Source organism: Mugil cephalus, chromosome 15, assembly GCF_022458985.1.
Source record: "Mugil cephalus isolate CIBA_MC_2020 chromosome 15, CIBA_Mcephalus_1.1, whole genome shotgun sequence".
Lineage (NCBI taxonomy): Eukaryota > Metazoa > Chordata > Actinopteri > Mugiliformes > Mugilidae > Mugil > Mugil cephalus.
Genome location: NC_061784.1, coordinates 1,332,116 through 1,354,366, shown reverse-complemented (window position 1 = coordinate 1,354,366; position 22,251 = coordinate 1,332,116). Strand labels below are relative to the sequence as shown.

At 40.3% G+C, this 22,251-nt stretch overlaps 1 protein-coding gene across 4 annotated transcripts; it reads right to left on the bottom strand.

Moving 5' to 3' along the window:
- Nucleotides 1-284: 284 nt before the first annotated feature.
- On the bottom strand, nucleotides 285-15,472 carry phldb2a (pleckstrin homology-like domain, family B, member 2a). 4 transcript variants are annotated; one of them, XM_047608086.1, is made up of 18 exons: nucleotides 15,321-15,453; nucleotides 14,494-14,612; nucleotides 13,516-13,640; nucleotides 11,313-12,280; nucleotides 10,869-11,201; nucleotides 8,537-8,671; nucleotides 7,620-7,757; nucleotides 6,485-6,631; nucleotides 5,510-5,620; nucleotides 5,345-5,434; nucleotides 5,067-5,204; nucleotides 4,527-4,626; nucleotides 3,018-3,219; nucleotides 2,700-2,790; nucleotides 2,474-2,620; nucleotides 2,141-2,360; nucleotides 1,906-1,991; nucleotides 285-1,723 (listed from the first exon to the last, which is right to left on the bottom strand). In XM_047608086.1, the coding sequence occupies exons 3-18, from the start codon at nucleotides 13,568-13,570 to the stop codon at nucleotides 1,583-1,585; spliced, it is 3,102 nt and encodes a 1,033-aa protein (XP_047464042.1). In that variant the 5' UTR covers nucleotides 13,571-13,640; nucleotides 14,494-14,612; nucleotides 15,321-15,453; the 3' UTR covers nucleotides 285-1,582. The 4 variants fall into 4 exon arrangements, with proteins under 4 accessions (XP_047464042.1, XP_047464043.1, XP_047464040.1 ...); XM_047608087.1 differs by having other exon boundaries at nucleotides 14,494-14,546; XM_047608084.1 differs by lacking the exon at nucleotides 14,494-14,612 and having other exon boundaries at nucleotides 15,321-15,472.
- Nucleotides 15,473-22,251: the final 6,779 nt, after the last annotated feature.

The following is a 22,251-nucleotide window of genomic DNA, read 5'->3' as shown; positions in this document are numbered from 1 at the left end:
GCATGTGCTTACAAATGCACACATTTGAAAAGTCAAGAAACAAAAATGTGACACTTAATGTAGAGTCTATTTTCATTTATACAGCGATAAATCATAATATAACAACCAAATTCCTATGTAGGTCTCCCTTGTTACTCCAAAAGAGTTGTGATTCATCAGAGAATGGACATGGGTCTTCTGAGGGTGTCCTGTGGTGTCTGACAACAGAATGTTGTTAGCTGGGGCCTTTGGGTCCTCTGTACCTATGGGCCTCTGTGGATCATCCCACAGATTCTTGAAATACGTGATCAGTTTGGCATCTAATGAAGTTGGAGGCCAGGTCAACACCTTGTGCTGTTCTTCATCTTTTTTGTTGTTCCTAAACTGTTTTTCTCCTGTCTGTGGTCATAATGTTATGCCTGATCAGTATATAGTGTAAGCCCGTATGTGCCAAACAGACAGCATTACGTCATTCCAGTGCATTCACTGTGCACTGAGGACCTCTGCTGGTGAAAACACATAATGAAATGGTTTAGTGTTGTAGAACATGGGTTATGCGGTAGGTACTGCACAGCATCAGTACTGCACAACATGGCATCATCCGATCAGACCTGCAGTCCACCACAGACAGAGGGAGCTAGCTGCACAGTGGTCGGCATGAAACGCAGGCTGTGTTTTATCTGGGCTATTTTATCGTTCTATGAACAGAACAGTTTGAAATCCATCATAATAAACATAAAAAAGTGTCGTAATAACTTCCCTTCAGAAATTAAACAAGCATGTGCGAGGAAAATTAAAATTCCCTTCAATGAAAGTGACGGAAATAGAAATGTATCTATTTTGAAGGAATACAGCCATTCAGCCCTACTTTAGGTAAGCAGACAATATCAGCTTATGCTGGTAGCCTGGCAGCAGCAATCAAATTCAATTAAATGATATAGACTCGAAAGAACTACTTTCATTTGAATATTATGAACAGTTGGTGAAAATACTGAAATGTAAAATCTCAGTTACACTAAAAAAAAATGGGGGGGGGGGACCAGTAAAGAGATTATCTCATCAGGGGAAAATGGCAGTCATAATTACATTCAGAGGAAATACATTTTAGTGAGATAAAGAAAGACTGAAAAGATGCAGTCCAACTGGAAGCAGAGAGGACAGAAGAAGATAAGGCATAGAAAAAGAACTGGGCATGTCAAATTGGTAAATTATAAGAAACTAGAGTTTGTAAAAAGCTACAAGACACATATTCTGTTTGAGAGAAGCATCACCAGTCTGTATCGCAGGTTAGAAAACAGCAGATACTAAGATAGAATCTTCCCTGATTCAGTTTTCACAGAACACAGCCACACATGACAGGAAGAGGATGTTCAGGGCAGAGATTTTATATTAGGACAAGGAAACTAAAACCATTAAATAGCTTAATTTTGAAGTTTGTATATCTATTTTTGAATCTCTTCATACACGATTACATTACACAGGTATAGTGTGCATTTAGCACATGTCACAAATTATGTGATTATGTTACAAATGTAAACAGAGGCTAATCTTTGTTGACCTGATCCATGTGAGCCCTACATGACATGTGTATGTGTGTTTGCTGTTACACCATGAAATGCATGTGTCCTTCAGCACCCGTTACAATAACATCCATCCAGATACGCATGGCTTCAGGAGAAGGAGCCACCATGTAGTACACACGATCATGGGTCTTCACACTGAAGGTCAGCGAGGGGTTGGGGCTCTTGTGTGAGAAGGAGTGTAATTTAGAGGGGGGAAAAAAAAACGAAAAATATTTTTGAGTAATTGAGAGAAAAGCAGGATCAAGACATATAGTGTGGGAGGAAGAAAATCAGAGGACAAACTAATGTACAAATGTAAAAAGTTGAGGCGCATGTTAAAAGACACACAAGCCCATGAACTTACTTTGTGTGCATTCTTTAAATGGTCATAGTACACCTCCTCTATGGCTTGGAAATAAATGACGCCTTTCATCTTGGTCTCATGCTTGTCTGCAGTGGAGAATATAAACAGAGCTCTGATCAAAGCTCTTTTGCAGAATCCAGACTATTCTGGCATATTCTTCAAAGTGACCTCACTGTTGCAGTTGCTTTGTCTCACACGCAAAGCTGCACACACACCGAGAGAAGGAAAAACTCACCTGCATAATATGTGAGGGTCCTGCGATTCTGGTCAAACACAAACCAGCGTTTCTTCCATGTCTTGATTTTGCCTCCCATTTTGACCAGGAATCCTCGACAGGTTTTATCAGTGATGGCCAGGTGGAAGCAGGCATCTGGGTTGTGTCCAGCTGCTTCGATATGGCCATGAAGATCAAAGTCATCTTTCCTGACAGGGAGGTAGCGAGTCAGCAGCCGGGACTATGGAAAAGGCAATGAAATGAAAAGAAAGATGTAAATGTTTTTGTACTCTGTTTATTTACACAAATTTAACAGGGACGATAAACCATCACAGTTGTCATGAGTTCAAATACCTGGGATCTCTGTTTCTCTCTGAGCTTCACTTCTCTCTCTACAAGTTTCTGTCTTCTACTTGTCTCCTCCTGCAGGCGTTTCTCCAGTTCCTCCCTTCTTCTTCTCTCATCCTCCAGAGCCTGCCTACGCATCTCCATCTCTCGCTCCTGCACATGTGAATTACATCCACTGTCAGACCCACAGAGCCATATGTGCAGAAAAATTTGTTTAGGTTTGGCTCATTACACGATGCTCAAGGAGTCTTTGTTTCTCAGCCTGTGCCTCTCGGAGTAAGCGCTCCATCTCCTCAATCTTCGCCATGTTGGATGTACTGGCGCTGTTCAAATAATGGAAAAAGGGAGGAAGACACAGCAGTTGGTTGAGTATGTAATCTCACATGTGACAGAGAACATTACGGCCTCATCAAACAGCTCTGTCCAAAAAAACAAACACCTTCTGCCCCTTTTAAATTGCATTTGTAAAAGTACAACCACTCTTTTTCCTGTTCTGCAAAACTCATGAAATGGATATCTCATCTGTTTGTCACCGTTGTTCCTCTCTAACCTGGAGATGTTGTCTGGAGAGCAGGCAGAGAAGCTGGTCTCCAGGCTGTCAGAGCTGTCCACACTGACGGTGTCTGAGGCCTGGCTGTTGTCCGGGTATGAGAACATAGACTCCATGAACATGTTGGGCTCGGACACCATTCTGCTGCAAAAATCACTTTGTCTCTGCCTGTCTTCATTCATGTGTGCATGGCTGTTACCTGCTGACAGAGGAGAATATTACAATTACAAACAAGAAGGACTCTCAGCATGAGTGATCTAATGTTCCAGTACCAAATCACAAGAACAAAGCCATATTTAATTAACTAGCTGGCCAAAACAATACAGCATATTTTAATGATAATTTGTAATAATAATAATAATAATAATAATAATAATAATAATTATAGTGATAACAGCGATCCAGCTATCTAGAGAAAGAAAAGGGCATTAATATGAGTCGACACAATGGGACTGTTGTTTAGATGTAATAGCCCAGATTAAAATATTGAATTTCAGGTTACTGTATGAAGCTGTGTAATTTTTCTGGTTTGCATTTTGCAAGAATGCAAAACATGTATTATTGCTCCAAGACAATTCCATGTTATACTTCCTGTTTGTCTGTCATATGTTTTAATATTTACAAACATTCCAATCTAAAGATATTTCACATTGGACCTATGAAATGGAACACATATAGGTCACACATCAGGGATTAAGGATCACCTTTTTTCAGTATTAAATCCTCCATTTTTCCAGCATACAGTTCAAACAGGTCAAATTCCAATCTTGCACAATGTTACAAACTTCTGGCAAGACAAACCTTTAGACCAGGGGTGGGGTGCCCAAATTGTTCCAAAATTGGACCTGGGGGCAAGGTTGTGGGCCAAAATGTCAATTTTGCAGTACATTAAGTCAAATATGGGCATGCATGTGCAAAACAAACACTATCACGAAAGAGAGAAGAAAAGAAAAATAATTAAAGCCCTCTGAAATATTTGAAGACAGGCATGGATTATTACTAGGCCTTGGGTCTATGTCTTAAAATACAAGATATTTTGTGAAATAAGCAAAGCAAAATAGGACAAAACATAATCGTTTTCCAAGCGATTTTTGGATTTTCGTCACTGCTTAACATCCCATCCGCATTCGCTCGCTGCTGGTCTTCTTCATCTCACAGGATTTGAGCTGGCAGGAGCTCAACAGCGCCACACTACCATCAATGTATAACAATGGCATTCTTAGGTCAGGAGTGGAACTGCACCAATAAGTAGTATTTCATAGTTCAGAGCGCTGACGGTGGGAAAAAAATATACAATTGTCAAGGCGCGGGCCAAATATGGGCTTTAGACCATGGTATCAAATTTAGTCTAAATAGGTTCCTGTGTACAGAACCATAGATAATTCCATCACTACAGCTTTTCCGGCATTGAAATATGGACACCGCCTGAGGTTCAAAGCTACTCACGCTACTTCCACCGTCACTCAATTTAATGCAGACAAGATGCGAAAGTTTGGTACTCTGACTCACTCTTGGGCAGGCGGCGGGTGTTCATCTCCCGAAGGGAGAACGTGAAACTTTGTGGGATGACACTGCCACAGCTGGAGCTTTGGGACAAAGGCAGGTGAGCCTGGGAAAGAGACAACAGCACAAACAGTACGCTGTTCAGAACCAGGTTCTGCAACCGTCATGAGCTGGAGGGGTGTTGCACGCCAGACTGACACTAAGAATTCTTGTGTGGGTGAGTCATTCCCAAAGGGCAAAATGTTTTTTAGATACAAGGCAATGAAATTCCCTCTTACGCAAAACAGAATGTGAAACAAGTAGTGACTTTAGAGCATCAATTATATAAAAGAAATAGTAGTTATAACAGAAAAAACTGTGTATTTCTCTTAACAGGTTACCTTCATACCATACAGCTATTGTTTTTGAACAAGATTACTTTTTTCTAGTGTGTTAATAGACCCACAAATTATAAGAAAAGGCCATCCCATTGCTTTCTATCAAAAGCATTATCCCTCCCCCTCTTTTAATGTGGCATCAGATCCTTTTTGAATAAAGAGTAATGACCTTTGGAGGAAGCGTGCGTCCCAGAGATCTGCCATACGAGGTGAGGAGCTGCTGACTCCTCTTATGGGACAGGCCGTCACTGGGGTGGGAAGAGTTTTCTTTGCTGCTTCTCCGTTTTTCTTTCAGGGAATGCAAGTGCTGCAGTCATCCCAGAAATCAGAAGACACATGTGCTCAGAGTGTGGCCATTCAAAACGATGAACTCTACAGTCTAACGGGAACTCTCTTGGTGAATATGTAAAGTATGACTGAATGACTCTCACTGCTACTGACTCCTACCTCTTTTATGGTGACAGGGTTGTTAGTAAAGGTTTGCCCCTCAGACAGCTCTGCATACTTTCCTTCCAGCGACACTAGTTTCTCTCTCTCCTGCAGACATCAGACACTCTTTATATGAACAAAATTAAATATTTTTAAATATCAGAATGCAGATAGCTCTGTTACCTTTTGAAGCATAATGAGCAAATTGTTTTTCTCTTTTTGGAAATTCTCTCGTTCTTGCTGAGCCTGTAGAGTGATCTGTGAGGACTGTTTCTTCAGTGTCATGAGTCTTTCCTATGAGAAATAAACAGTGCTATTGGTCAATTTTGATAATGTGCAAGGCAAAATAAATGTGTCAAGTTAGATACAGCAGAGATATGTATTTTTAAGCAGTGGCAGAGTGAACAAAACTGTAATTTCAAGGTTTAATCTAATAAGGAAATAAGAAATATTTTTGTGTATGACATCTTCTTCACACATAAATCTAATATCGTCCCCTCCCTCACTTCACACTGAACTGAGAAAAAAAACAAAAACTATTCATTTGTTAGATTAGGTGTCACATGCTTACCATTGTGGAATTCCTGCAATTAGTTCATGCTTTGTGCTGCAAATCTCATAATTGTGCAGCTTTATTTTCATGCATAACCTGCAGTAAGATTAATGACACAAACCACAATTGAAATAAAGACAAAAAAAAAAACTAAGACAAGTTAGTGTAATACATGTTCTCAATTTTGGTTTTTGTATGAACAACTGAGTTCAGTTGAGTATTCCTGTTCTTCTCTTTTTATTGTTAACCAAATATATTCCATTCCTGTAACATTTTTGTGTAAGATAACTTAAGCCTTTAATAAAACATGTATCAGTGAATAGAATTAGGATTTATACTATACATATCGAATTAATTTTCTGTGCATGTCCCTGAAGTGTCCAAATGAATATCTAAGCTGAGCTATAAAAAGGCACACACTTAAAATGCTGTCAAAATGTTTTCTGTACCTTGTTGAAATTCATTCTGTTACAGTGCTCTAAAAATAACCACAGTGGTATTTGTACTGTAGATACTTCTGGCACGTGTGAGAGTGATGCCAAGCCAGCACTAAAAGTGGTGTTACACATGCACTGGGAGCCAAAGGCACACTCAGAAAACCTCACCTTGCGGGTGACAGTAAGCCGCTGGCACTCTGCGATCTCTCGCAGCAGCTCCTGGCTCTGATTCTCTTTTTCCTCATCCTGCTTAATTTCTCTTTCCAGCTTCTGAAACTCAAAATCCTCCATACTTTTTGGCTCTTCCCCTGCTTTCTGAGAGACATCAAAGACACACCCAAATTACGGCACATTAAAAGTATGCAAATAAAAAAAGGAGTTCTCTGTTTACCTTTTTTTTTAATGTGGTACAGTCTGCTTCACAGAAATATAAAATAGAAGCATTTGAGAAGTGTTCCAGGGATGGTATGTTTTATCTGACGTTAGTTTCCTGCCAAAATGAAAGGATTTGCTCACATTTTTGTAACACACGGTAATTATTGGACCTCTTCCCAAATGTGGCTCTAAGGTAATACAGTACAAGAGAAAAGAAGAAGCTGTGAATGTGAGACAGGAAGTAAAGAAACAGACCCAGGATTAGAAAGAACAAGGTTAAGAACATTAAAAAAGCACAAAAGAAACTAATAGGTAATAAGAATACCTGACAGTGAAGGTAATAAATTCATGTTTTTTCTTCTTGGTGCAACATGAGCTCATTCTGGATAACAGAGACCTAATCACCATTTATTGTCCACTGCAGGTGCTTTAACTTGCTGCCTGATTAGGAGAATACGTCAGCTAGCAGGTCTAGATACAGAAATCCACATTTCTTATATTAGTTTGTTTGTAGATGGCTCCAAATTTTAGCTCTTTGTGTTGCATAAATGTACAGTTGGTGAGGGTCTTTCAGTTTGCTGTGTAGCCCTTATTTTGTCACTCTTGAAGCATTTACAGTTTGAAACACGCTTGCTTTTAGTTTTAAAGGAAATGTAACATGTAATTTTTTAGGAACGGTGTTTTACATTCTTACTAATAAGCTAGAGAAAGAGGGCGGTGACAATTAAAAAAAATAATAAATTTGAAAGATTGTCCCACAATAACTGCCCTTGACACTAGCTGCGCCTATACTATTCACCTCTGCCTGCTGTTTTCTGAATTCAAGGACAAACTAGAAAAGATGCAAACTCAATTTAGATTATGAACCAAACCCCATTTCTGACTGTTAGGATGAATAAGGGATTATCTTATGTTGTTTGTGTCTTACCTGCGACTTGTCTGCATCGCTCGTCTTCTCAATGTTATGAATTTTTCCTTTGAGTTCATCCAGTAGCTCCTTTTCCTTCTGCAGCTGCACCATCTCAGACTCTTGTTCTCCTTCCAGCAGTGCACACTCCACCTCCATCTGCCGGAAATCATAGCACAACTTAGTAAAACCTGCCTGTGGAGTGATTTTAATTCACTTCATTCACCTCTGATTCCTAATGATCTCCTTAATCAGCACCAACACATTCAGCAGCTTTCCTCATCAGCTTTGTCTGTGATGGGCTTCAATGAGATAGAGTTGGATCTGGGTTTCTGCAACTTATCAAGAAGTCATCAGTTTATCTCACACCAGGTGAGAATGAAAACTATCAAACTGTTCAGGTGTCAGTTGTGTTTATACACCAATCAGCCACAACATTGGACAGGAAAGGTTAATAGTATTGACCATCTTGTGACAAGTCAGTGTTCTGCTGGGAAACTTTTTGACGTGGTATTCATGTGGATACTTAGAGATGTACCACCCACCTAGACCAGTCAAAGCACTCCCAACCCATAGCAATGATACTCCTTGATGGCAGCAGCCTTACAAGACAAAACTGTTTATCAACAACTAAAAAAAAAATAAAAACATAAAGCAACGGCACAAGGTGTTGACCTGGCCTTCAAATTCACTAGATCCCAAACTGATAAAGTATCTGTGGGATAATCCACAGAGACCCCTCCCCTCAGCCCATAGAACCCAAAGGCCCCCCACTAACAACATTCTGTTGCTGGACACCACAGGACACCCTCAGAAGGCCCATGTCCATTCTCTGATCAGTCAGAACAGTTTTGAAGGCACAAGGGAGACCTACACAATATTAGGAAGGTGGTCATAATGTTATGCCTGATCAGTGTATACTGCACTGTGCTGCATACCTCTCGAAGAGACTCCTCCATCTGGTTGTCCAGGTCCTTAATCTTTTGTTCCAGCTCTTCTATGTTGTTCAGAACTTGAATTCTTTCTTCCTCTATATGCGTTACTTCCTGTTTCAGCTGCACACTCTCCAAGGCCTATAATGACACCAGGAATGCATATAAATGCTTGGCTCTGCAGAAGACTTTAAATGTTGTGAATACATACATTCAGCGAATAGTAATTGGCCTGTTTTTTGGGCAGAAAGACAATATTCAAACATTATAGAGTTTACATAACACAAGAAATTACTTTTTTATGGTGTAATTAGAATCGGCTTTTACTGAACTGGATCACAGCAGCTGCTGCATTAATTCATCCGAAGCTGGATCACTGACAACAGGGAAAGGATTCTTTTCCACTTGGTGTAATGGAAATCTCTATCGCTGCACTCCAGTGCAAGTCACGCCAAAGCACTCCCATATATTGCCCCGTCTTCATTCATATCCAAGTGTTGGTATATTAAAGAGAACTTGAAATATCAGATATTCTGCCATAAAGAAGCTAGGTGGATTTCTATTTGTCATCAGAGGCTAATTTGGTCAGTGACCCATCTAGCAGACTATAAATCCTATATAGTCTGCTAGATGGGTTGTGAGCATTCCTTCGTTCTGCTCACACACTGGTCTGAGGAATGTAAGCAGAGGGTATTTGGAGTCTGTAAACCTCTGTCGCAACTGAGAGATTGTAGAAATGATGCTCTCAAATTGGCCTCTACTTTTATAAATGATAGTTTTGAAAAAAGAAAAAAAAACACTGAATTTTTGGTTTACCTGTTAATTACATTGTCCTTTTACAGGGTCTTAGGTTTAGCCTTAGCCTGGGTTTAAAGTTCAACACATCTGGAAAAGTGCATGTCTTTGCATATACACTAGCATTCCTACACTTACACACTCCCACATGCACACACACACGTGCACACAATAATTCTCCGTGGGATAAAGCCATTTCCTGTTCCTTCCTCCTTGAAGAGTTTCAGTGAGTGCTGCAACAAAACGAGGACCTCTTCATTAAAACCAGGCACAACGTTGACAAGTTATAGCTCTGGAATGGTAAAAAACCAGGCCTGGAGGAGCTGGCCTGTCTGCCAGCTAAAATCAGTGTGCGATATATTTGTTGCGTTTTGTATTTCTTAATCAGGCTCATTAATGTAGGATGTGATTGTTCTTACAAGGATGTCTTGCAACTATGATTTCTCAGTTTATCTGTCTGAACAACCCACATAAACAGGAAACGTACAAACAGCTAACAGCACATACTTACTGAACTTCTGAGTAAGTGGGATAGCTTTAGTTTTGTTGTATGCGCATTGTATGACTTTATCTTTTCTCTGGAAACTTTGTAATTGCTACCAGGTTTTAAATGGATATCTGTGGAAATATGCACCAGGAGACACAAATTAACTAGAAATGGAAAGAAATTCTCAGTTATTTCAATAGGTATACAAACAAAGATACACAAAATAACCCCAGTCTGTCTAATTGCATTCCACAGGACTGGCGTGTCACCCATTAGTCACTCACTATGGTGTGGTCTTTTAAATTGACTCATTCCGTAACAGGGTACAGAAAAAAAAAACTAGCTTCATATGCTGCCTTTTGTTACTGTGTTTATGAGCATATTCCATATCAATGGTGCATACTTGCGGCTTCTCAAACTCAAAGTTGATTTTTGGTGTACACCACTTCTCACAGCGTAACCACAAGTTCACACCTTCCAGTTGAAGGCGGCAGGAGGTGTACAATGTATTGATACTCTTTGGTATTCCATCTTGGGGCCACTATAATAACATAACGTATATAAGAACACACAAAAACATGGTGTTTGATTTTGGAGTTAATGTCATAAAATTATAGGACAACTTGAATTTTGTTACTGTTATCAGCAACACCTGTGCCTCTTCTGCTATGACAAGAAAATGTGCGCTGGGAAAAAGAAGGGCCCATCAACAGCTGACTGCAGCATTTTATCTCAACAACAAATTCATCATGTTTTACTTTCACTGCTCTCTCTTAGTCTAAGTACAGCTGAAGTTCTATTCAAACAAATCTTAAATATCCCACTGGATATTGCCATCCTTAGTACTGAAGTCAGTTAAAGCAACTTTGAAAAGTTTAAACGTTACCAACATTAGCAAACATTTGCAAAACATAAAGTTAGTAATGCAAAAAGACAATGGAGTAGGCAAATTTAGCAAGGTTAATGACAAATGATGTGTTTTTTTTTTTTGTTTATTTGTTTTTTAAGTTTCACTCTTCTGTGATTGTCAAATGGTATGAGATTGATGTAACTTACTTTGGCTCTATGTTGTGTAGAGGGTGATGGGGTACTGCTGTTCAGGTTGATAGCTGGTGAGAGCGATCTAGCCTCTCTGTAGCTACTTTGCTGACGCTGGTTGCCCTGCTGTTCCTCAGAGAGCTGTAAGTCTCTGGCTTTGGCCCCAAAGCAGCTCTCATGAGCAGTGCTGCTGGGGGAGTCAGAGAACACTGACTCATCATCTGACACTTGCAGCTTCTCCAACTCCTTATTGATCTTCTGCAGGTCAGTAACAGCTGAGCCTGCTGGCTCTCTTGCTACCTGGCCCAGCTCGGTGCACAGGTTTAAGATGGTCTCCAGACGCTGGCATTCCTGCAGACAGTAATTCATTACTGATTATTTAAATAGTTAAACTGTTTTCAAACAGTCTGTTAATAAACCGTGATATAAAAGTGGACAAACTGGGGTCACAAAGAGGCTTACCAGTCTCTGCACTTTCTGCTCCCTGAGTCTCTCATCTCTTTGGTGCTGGTGGTAATCTCTCAGCTCCTCTTTACCATTCAAAGAAGTGATGCTGCCTACTCTCTGTCCTGGACTCAACCCACCCTTTCCAAAGGACAACCTCCTCTCTCCAAAGCTCAGATCTAAGCCTGCTCCATCAATGTCAACACCCAGAGAGCCCAGAGAGGCCAGACTGGCCCTCCTGGGTGTGCTAGGCATGCTGGCTGGCACTGTCACATCTGGTGGCTGCTCTAAGGAGGAGAGACTGCGACGCTGTCCTGCTGAGACTACTCCTCTGTGGGAACCCATTGAATGGCGTGATGGTAGTGACAGAACAGGGGGTTCTGCTGCGTTGTGAAGCCGTGGCAGTGAACGGCTGTGTGTGCCCAGGTTGTTGAGTGAGCCAGTGGAGTATTTCCTCTGTCGTGACTCTCCTCCAGCTTTGCCCTGAGAGTAGAGCCTGCGGCCCATTCGAGGGCTGGACGGCATACTGGCAGCTCCACTTTTGACCCTGGGAGAACAAGGTATGGGTTCCCCATAGGAAGAGAGCACAGAGCTTCCATCTGCAGCATTCGAGAGAAATAGACTGTCTTGTGACTGGTGATGAAAGTGGGAATGACGGAGCAAGCCATTTTTGCTAAGCTGGCGTTCGCCTTGCCGAGGTGACGGAGGGACACTGCTGCTGGTCATAAAAGAGAAGTTGCGAGGGGCAGTTGGAGGGCGCTCAGTGTTACTGAGGATTGACAACGGCCTTGAGGACTGGGTTCCAACAGGTGAAGGCACGTTGAGATACTTTCGGTTGCACTCTGCTGCTCTCAAGCTGGCCTCCAAAGCACTCTTCCTGCGCTGCAGTGTCTCCATCAGTTCCTGTAGCTCTGCCTTAGAACGCGAGCCCCTCAGCAGCGTCCCTCCCACTGAGCCACTGCTGCTGTGCTCAGCCTTCACACAGTCTGTAGCAAAGAGAAAATTAAGAAACCATGAAATCCTATCTTTTCACGCACAACAAAACAGTCAGGTTTCATGTAACTTCTCTAATGTAATAAGTAGTAGCTCAACTATCCAACATATGCTGAGTGGGGTGGGGGGTGGGGTCTAGAGCCAAAGAATGTACGCTGGTACACTTCTGAGCCCAGTACAAATATTGGCTCAATCAGTGGTTAAGTTTCTTCTAAAAATGGAAGAATTCTGGTGGACCAAGACAAGCCAGAATACATCATCGTCTCGACTGCAAGACAAATCCTCAAATATCTCTAAGCAAGCAGTGAGTGAGGACGGTGCCCTGAGTCATGGTTGACTGGATACTGAATACACACACGTCTCCTTTACTAATGTAGGTTTTTGTCTTAATTTAGTTTAATTGTGGGACTCCAAAGTTATACTAATAAATGATGACGTTTGCTATCCCATTTAAATTTCAATTGTGAAAGACAAACATAAGCTACGTCTGTGTAGAGGAAAATACTGAGCAGAACAGGAAAGACAACTAGATATGCTGCATGTCCAGCTTTAACAACTAAAATCCAGAAGCCCTCTCAATATCGAAAAATGCGCTAATAATGACAGATTTGCATGATGCTATTCCTGTTAATAGTCATTAAGCTGACTCTGTTCTAGAAAACAGGAGATTAAATAAATTTGTAATCAAATTTTAGTTGTGAAGCATATACTGTAATGTACTGTCACTGTTAAATGATGGAATCTTGAGATTTTAGTGACCAGTGGAAAAAGATGGACATCATGCATCTGCATGTCTACTTTAGCATCCTTATCCTTGTCCTATGTCTACAGATCAAGACATGAGACATCGACTAAATGTCAAAAAAGTAATTGCTCCTCCTTTGCGTATTATTTTGTAGTAGAGACTGATTGCAGTCATTAAACATATATGTGCTGCTGTTCTCTTCTCTCTTTTCTGATTCTGCCCAGCTGGCCTTAGGCAGAAACCTTGAGCTGGGTTCTGCTCAAGGTTTCTTCCTGTTGAAAGGGAGTGTTTCCTTGCGACCGTCACCTTCATCTGAAGGTTTCAGGGCTGGGTTTCAGATTTATTTTAGAATTGTTTTTAAAACCCTAAATATGCCCTGGGTCTGTTTGACACGGGGGGTATCAGAAGCTCCCAAAAGTGAAGAGAATGCAACGTTAAAGTGACCAAGGATTCATCCAAGTACAAAATCAAATGTTGTCTCACCTGAACTGTAGCCCAGCGTGGCTACAGCACTCCTTTGAGGAAGCATGCTGTTCATCTCACTGACGTCCTTTTGCTGATTTACTCTGAGGATGCAGGATTAAGCCAGGCCCTCTGCAATTTGTTCCCTGAGTTGAAAGTAAAGGAAAAGAAGCAGTCTGAAACTCTCAAGCCTGTAAAAATAGTAACTTCAGCTCTTATAACTGATTCATGATGATAAACTTTTTTAAAGGAATACAAATGAATATTGCACACACATATTACCGCCATTGGAACATGAAGCAACAGCATAGTTCAAGCTAGACATGATTAAAAAAAGACTTAGTATGTGGTCCTTTAATAACCACACAACAATGCCTCAATTCAAGCGCATAATTCAGATGTGCATATTTTAAGGGAAAGAAAAAAAATTCCTAAAGAAGACTGAGTATTAAAACAGACCCAGAGGAAAGAGTTTATGCATGGCCCTGTGCTACCAATAAAACCAAAGAGTGAAACGCAGCAGTCTGCACCTCAGTCCTAAAATGTAAAACGTTTTAGCCCCAGACTCATGGCCAGTCCTTGAAAGTATTCCCTCAGAGACCCAGACTCACTGAGGCAGCAGCCGCAGTTAAAAGTTCAGGCTGCATAAACCATCGACTGAACATTGATTCATTTAATTGTAATGGATTAAAACCTTTTTTAACCTTATTTAATTTTGGGCCTGACGACTTTAGAATGATTCACAATTTGACATTTTGTCGAATAAATGTTTAAATCAGTAGAGGATAATGAAAACTGTGATGTCTAATTTTACAAAAGAGAAAGACTAAGAGAAATAAATACATCAGACGAAACAAAGACCTTTGCCTTCAGATCCCAGGACTCCAGCTCGTACCTTACAAAAAACCACAGTGAACGAGGATACGAAAGAGGGCTTTTAAAATTCAGACGTGACTGTTTCCTGAATCCACAGACACGCACGCACACTCATACACTCACAGACATAGATGGCTGATCCAAGAATCTCTGGTGCTGCTGTCTGGAGAGAGGGCCTACAGGAAGCAGGGTATCCTTTTACACAGTCACACAATCAATCAGCATGAGTTCATTCTCCAGACCTCCAGAAAAAAAGAAGGGGGGAAAAACCCAGCCAGTCAAGAGCAGGCAGGAGTTTTTCTTACTGCATCACCCAGACTACAGGTCAGCAGGGAGGTGCTGATTATAAACATACACTGACATGTAAACAGTTAGAGGAATGACTCCTGATAAGCTGGCTTTCATCTAATGTGTGGTAACATTGTGGAGATAAATACTTTCACAATGCATAAGGCCCAAACTGTTGCCTTTCATTTTCACTCTAGACAAAAAGCTGTTTTGATTTCCATGCTATGAAAAAGACATTCTCAGATGTTTGGAAAGAACAGCTACCCGCTTTTGAAAAATCTCAACAGTTGACTTCTTTGCTTAAATAATTATATTGTAACAATTGTAATTATGTACTATACATGATTCCCACACACATGCCAGATATGTTGATAAAGACTTTCTAATAAAAGCTTATTTAAAAACATTTTCTGAAAAGTTAAACTTTAATGAAAAAGCTTTTAAACCTCTTAACAAAGTCAGATAAGGATCAGGGCATATTTATGTTTTAAACATCAATCATTTTGGGAAAACTCTGCAACAGCTTCTGCAGCAACATTAACATTATAATGTGAAGCGAAGTTCTACAATTTCCGCGATCTTCCAGGAGCATCGCAGTTGGCATAAAAAATCTATCTAGGAGCTGACCAAATGTATTTTTACATAAAAGAAAATCAACTAACCTCTGTTTTCTGTTCCAGTTACATGGTTAGAAGTTCTCTGGAAAGTGTCTGGTGGTGTGGAAGTTCTCTCTCTCTCTCTCCCTCTCTCTCTGTAAGAACCAGCAGAGTGAAGTCTTCCCATGACAAAGGATCAGAGAGAGGACCCTCTCCCCTCCCACTCTCTCAACTCTCTACTGAGAGTGTGTGTTTACTATTCTGCATCAGCCTCTGTTACTGCCCCTCTCTGGTTAGATAGAGAACTGCTGATTTGAGGGAACACAGGGTGAAGAATGAAGAAAGCATTTGAGTTTTTCAAGAAGAATCCATCTATTTAGTCCCTTCTGCTGAGAATCTTATTGTTCTTTCTCTTGCTGATTTTGACCTCTGACTCCACTCCGATCAATATCATGTTATCATTAGATCATATTCAGGCACACAGGCTGAGTGTGACTGTGCTTGTACATGCAAACCAGTTCTACTGCCAGCTGTTTCTGGTCAACTGGCCAATTTGTTCACATCGAGAACAGTTCCCAGAGAGGAATCTTCCCATGACACGTTCTTTTACATAGAAGAAAAGGCAAGAGTTGGTGCTCGAAGCCTTAAAAAAAATGTTGACTTTCAGATTGTTGTTTCAGCAGTATGTGGGGGCGGGAGGAGGCCCCATTGCTATGTCTGAAAGGAGGCCAAACTCACTCCCCCTTACAACGAAACAGGCAGGCAAAGAGTAAAATCCCCCTACAGTCAGAAGCTTTGCCCCTACGGCAACATGGAGCATGCCTATTGATTTGATCACTGATCTTATCATCCCTGTTTCAAAAAGAAAAGGTTACACATTTAGACTTTGGTATAAAGTAAACACGATATGCAAAAATGTAATTAGAACAGACCAAAGAACAAATGAAAGGTAACTTTTGGAAAAGTCCCCCGAAAACCAGCCTGAACCATCATGCAAAAAAACTCCAATTACATCATGGGGAGGGAACAGTGGAGCGCAGCCTGGATGAGATGATTACTTCCAGATATAGCACTGGGGTCTTTGTCATTAAGGCACACACACACACACACACACACACACTGTGTGTCTGTTTCTCCTCTCTTTCTTGTGCTCACATACTTTACAATTTCAGGAAAGTAAAAATGACACATATAAGCCCTCAGGAGGGTCTTATTTGAAAACAGAAACACTTGAAATGTATTACCAGCACAAAAATGAAATTGTCACAGCGCTTTGGAATGTCATGCCACTTCCTGTCCAAAAAAAGGTAGGATTTTAACCACGGAAACATTCCCTGTAAACTGTTTGGTGTGTTTGCATTTTTTGAAAGTAAAGACTGAAACCATATGTGGAGGAACTCTGAGTGGAAACAGTAACAAAAAAAAGGAGAGGGGAGAAGGATGGAAGAAAAATTGGTGTCAGATTGTGGGACTGGGTGTATGATCATCTCTGGTAATTTGTTGGGAGGTCTGAGTCATAGCGTGACAAGTCTCACCCAATTACAAGAAAGCAAAGTTGATAGGAAAGATTTTTCTTTAGAACAAGAAATGCACAGAAATTGAATCCAGTGGTTACTTTGATTTTCATGATACAATGACTAATGATTGCAAAGCAAACACACAAGCCTCCTACAATGGTGACTGTGTTGTTTCTAGATACACAACATCATTTAGACAGTGTGCCTTCTCAGCAAAAGGGGTTAACCATGGAACACTCTACCCACTTACTTAAAACTAGAGACTGATGCATACGCTTTCAACAAAGGGCTTAAAGCATAGAATGTTCACATGTATGATAATGAACTTTGTCTTATTTCCTTATGCTGATTATTCTGTGTTTTTTAAAAAGCCAACTATGGACTGGTGTTGACAATTAGCATGTCTGCTATATACACTCAAGCAAACCACCTAGTCTGTCCACTGGGACAGTGTCAATGTATCTGTGATGTCCATATCAAATAAAATAAGCATAAACATAAAGATAAACAAATCTAAATCTAATATTAACACTCATCTTTCAATTGAAATATGTGTATTTATTCAGCAGTTCATGTAAAAACTGATGACAGAATGAGCCAGTCCTGAAGCCATGCTGTGGAGTCACTCAAGAAAAACTAATTAGCAGGATGTGGGCCGTAGTGTGACCCACATCTCAGGATTTATCTAAATGATTGCAATTGAGTTTAATTCGAAAATTGACTTAAGGTCAACTTGAAACCCCTAAAACAAGATGTTTGTTAAGCCACTGAGCTTGTAATTATATGGTTGTTTGACATGTTTGTACAGACAATTTGATCATGTCCCTGTCTACACTGGTACTTTGTTCATATTTCAAATCAGTCAGTCAATACCCACACAGACCTTTTCTGCTTTTGTTGTCCATTATTTAAGAAATCATGGCTCATGCTTCCTATGGTGTGCTCGGAAATAACCTTAGACCTTACCCTACCTATACACTTACAGTATATAAAACCTCTGTGAGTGTTGACATGCAAAAATAGAATGTCTTAAATACCTAAGATATGGAATAAATCAAAACTCAAGCACAAAGCCGGCAAACAGGATCAACAGTATGTAACATCAGTTTTATTTTGAAGGCAGGGAGTAAAGAACAACCTCAATCAAAGTTTTGTATGTAAATGTAGGTAGTGTATGCTGACAGTGAAATGCTTTAAATAAACTATACCAGACACATCTGTTACATGTGGCTGGGTTTCTTTTCAGCTAGGTGGCCTATGCTTCACTGCTCTTTTATTACCAGATACATGATTCAAGATGTGTGCTTAAGTTCACAGCAAAGAATTCCCAGGCTCAGCGTTTTTATCTCCATCTTTCTCCAGGTTGAGGCACATCCTTAATTTTTACAGGCAGTTCAATTAGTTTTTCTTCTCCTACTTAAGTATCTGGTGCTGAATTCACACACAGGTCTTCTGCTGCTTTTGTGATGCTGCCCGTCAGTTCATCCTCTGCTCCAGATTGTGGCGTGTGCTGCTGGTTGCATTCTTCACCGTGTTGTCCGATTGTGTATGAGGCCATGTTGCTTAGATCTTTGTGAAGTCCATCTTCAACATGTCCTGTTCCATTGTGCACATATGAGGCTTTCCTGGTTTCCGTTGCTGCACCAGAAACAAAAGAAATGGTTGAAATATCACTCTGATTGATGTAATCTGTCAATCCTCAAGCCAAGTTGTACTTGTGCTTTATTTGACCTCCGCCATTTTGGTTTCCATTCATTTGTCTGTTAGTTTGCAGTTGTTGTTTTTTTATATATATATTTATCAAATTTAGTTCAGGCATTAGTGCAAACAGTGCCACACTGTGGTTATTTATCAAGCAGATCTTATGTACACCAGATTTAGTGATTTAGTGTACATAAGTGTCAGACTTAGAGGGATTTCTTGTATTTGGAACTCCACAAGTGAATCTGACTCACTTAAGAATTTGAACAAGTACAAATGTGTGTCATAAACATAGTGTGCTTGCTTGCACATATAGATCAAGGCGAACACCACATAAAAGTACAATATGAATGTTGCAAGGACTGACATTATCAAATTTGATTAAAAGTGTAAGCAGATTTATTACATGCAGTTGTCTATTTGAATCCATCTGCAAGTGGAATATTGGAATTTTTTCAAATATCAGATCAAATATCTCACATACCTCTTTGTCTTACACACTGAGGGAGAGCTACAGTAATGGTGCATAAGACAAAAGCTACAGAAGCTGCAGTGCTCCACCATGATCTCTGCACGCTCTGTTCATCAACACCTGCAGAGTATATTTCATTTAGACAATAGCTTTTTCTTTTTTTCTCCCACACTAGTTACACATAACACATCTCCACAGCACCACAGTTACAGGGCAAACCAATACTCACTTATTGATGCAATAGTGATGTTTACTTTGGTTTGAACTATGTGTCTGCTCTGTAGGCCTGAGAAGGTGCAGGTATATGTGCCAGAGTGTTCTTCAGTGTCTGGTTTGTGAAGCAGAAGAGATCCATCTCCCATCAGGAGTAGGTCCTGGTCCAGTTCAGCTTGGCCCTCCCACAGATTAAAGATGTGTTTGGTTCTGTTGTCGTATCTCAAGATAACTGTAGGCTCACTGGACATGGCAAAAGTCCATGTAAGGGAGAAATTCTGGAGGGTATGTGGAGCGATGCATGGGATGGACAGTGCTTGACCTTCTTCTTGTGTTATACCCTCTGCAACATAATTTTCACACATTATTTCTGGCATTATTTGTCAGAATCCTCCTCTATGACATAAACAAAACGCACCTTGGTTCTTCCTAGAGGCAGTCCACACCTGGGTTTTGTCAGCTGATATGAAAGAGCAGAAGTACGTATGGGTGGAGAGATTACCCAGAGTCCTTAGTATACTCTCCACAGTGAACAGACCCTTGTGGTCCGTGGTTTTGAAGATGGAATTTTCCAGAGCTCCTTGAGCCGATGGAGGATCTGTGGCCCATGTTACCTGAGGGACAGGGTAGATGTTGTGAGAGGAGCAGGTGACTGTCTCATGGGTCATCTCCATGATTACTGACTGGATGAGAGCTGGAGGAAAAGCAGAGAAGACACAAATGCAGGAGGATTTAACGGGGACATGATTCAGTTTGTGGCAGTTGTCAACTACTCTGACACAGTTTTGAAGGGAACATTTCTGCGCTAACATGTATTGTGTCTCTTCAACAGTACAAGCCTTTAGGCACAGCTGCTGTTTAAAACAAATCTCCTTTTCTGCTGCACTTCAGTGTCCCGGTTCAGTGGTTTTACTGTAGGTTAGTAGGGCAGACAGCTAACGTGAGCTCAGCGAGTAGTACACATTCTCCTGTGAGGATTTGTTAGAAACACTACTAAAGTACTGTCCTTAAAATGTCACACAGCACTATTCGACAGCACAACAAACAACATTGCCTTAAATGACTGTTAAGTTTAAATGACCAATACTAAACATTATAACCTTCATATAACTATATTTATTATAGTTTTGTTTTATTTGACAGCATAGTTTAAGATAAGGGTATCCAGTAAACTATATAGTGATTAATAGTTTTTCCGTTTTAAAATATAAGTAACAAAGTCCTTTGTTTGAAGCTCTCCTATATAATAAGCTGATAATTAACCACTGGTGTTTTCTTTCAGCCTGCGGTGCCATTTAGGCTGCTGGGTAGTAGTGGAAAGAAAGCTCAAAATGTTCCACTTTGTTGTCACGGTCTGAAGGGTAATTTATGAATGGAGACGCTTACCTCCTCTTTACCACTCCTCATCTGTGCCAAAAGCCAAAACCAACATAGGTAGTGAAGTGTGTGTATGTTTGCTGAACATAATGCTGTACTGACCTTTCACCTCCAAGTTAACAAACATCTCCTGGTTGCCCTTCCGTGTGCTCGTGTAGCATTTGTACCTGCCCTTGTCTTGAACTTTCACCCTCCTGAGGAGCAGGGAGGCATTACCATGAGGGATGTGGGAGTTGAACAAGCAGGTCCTTCCACTGAAGTGCTTGTTCTGGAGCCCAAACTGATCTTTGTTGTAGTAGTAGCTGTGGACAGGGATCTGCTGCTTGTACCAATGGATTACCACAGTACCAGTGGGTCTGAAGCTACAGGGCAGGATACAGTCATCATGGATGATACAGGTGACATTGGCATCTGGTAATAAAACTTTGAGATGGAACAGATATAGTCAGATTTAAGGGTATTACACAGTGGATGTATATGTCATATAACTTGACAAATTAGGGTTGCACCATAATAACGTTATTTATTTGTTGTAAATTCTTTTAAATTACATGCTACTGCAATAACTCAGTGCTTCACAGTTAGGAACCCTCGACTCGTACATCATTTCACTGACTGATCGTTTATTTTTGACACTGGATCCATTGTTCTTACCAAAGAGCTTAACTGATTTCCATTCTATTGTCTGATAAACATGTAAGCCTCTTGTTTTTAGTAAAATAAAGATTTTTTCATAGCACAAGTCATGAGCGATGAGATTTTTTCCCCAGATGTGTGCAGCTGTCACAGCTGGCTCACACTTGCAGGGCACTGAGGTGGCAGTGCAGTTGTGCTTACAGCTGCTGTGGAAATATGGCAAAAAATACTTTTAATAATCATCTGTAAAAGCTGCATGTAGTTTGAAGCCTTAGACCTGTATCATGCTATTCGCATGAACAACAAGTTAAAATGCAAATATATAATGACATGGTGATATATAACGTTCCCTCATTGTCTTCTTACTTAGATTCTCAAAATGATCAGATATCACACATAACGGTATTTCCTTCATATATAAATGCCACACTGTAAATTTGAGTGCTGGGCAGATGGAACTTCTTATTATTTTCTACTTGCACAACCTGTAAAGAAACATAAGCTACTAACATAAGTACTTAGACAGAATCTTGTTTGTTCTGTTTATCCTCAAATATTCTCCTTTATCTGTTCTGTTGTTATTTGTTTTTCTCTGCACGTGATCAGGATAGGTGCATCTTATTTTAAAATTCACACAGGCCTGCGTTTTTGGTATAGAGAGTGCCTTAGGCAGCCTATTACTTCAGTACTATCAGTGGATGCCATTAATTACTAACAGCTTTTTTAGTGGAACAAAATCTCACTATTGGATTGTTGCAAAGATTTGTGAATGAATGAGTTCTTTTCTTTGACTATTCTAAATTAAAATTGGCAGACTATTTACTACTATGGTTTACCATTTGAATAATTACTACATACAAAACTACATACTAAAATATTTTTGTAGAAAAGGGTGTCAAGTACAGTACCTTTTGAGTTTGTCAGTAACAACTTCTCCAAGAAAAAGAGTAGCGTGATGGTGAGTCCATGTGCCTCAGCCATGTCAGAAGACCTGTGCTGAGGTGTTGAAGCTGTAACTGTTATTTGCAGTGTGTGTGCATATGTGTGTGCGTGTGTGTGAGAGTGTGAAAACACACTGATG

What these genes read in the sequence shown, in the direction of transcription:
- phldb2a (XM_047608084.1), bottom strand. Translation starts at nt 13,570, where the DNA reads ATGAACAGCATGCTTCCTCAAAGGAGTGCTGTAGCCACGCTGGGCTAC. An exon ending in CTACACAACATAGAGCCAAA is followed by an intron (nt 8,672 to 10,868) that starts GTAAGTTACATC and finishes GTGTCATTATAG; the next exon opens with GCCTTGGAGAGTGTGCAGCT. An exon ending in GACGCACGCTTCCTCCAAAG is followed by an intron (nt 4,627 to 5,066) that starts GTCATTACTCTT and finishes TCTCTTTCCCAG; the next exon opens with GCTCACCTGCCTTTGTCCCA.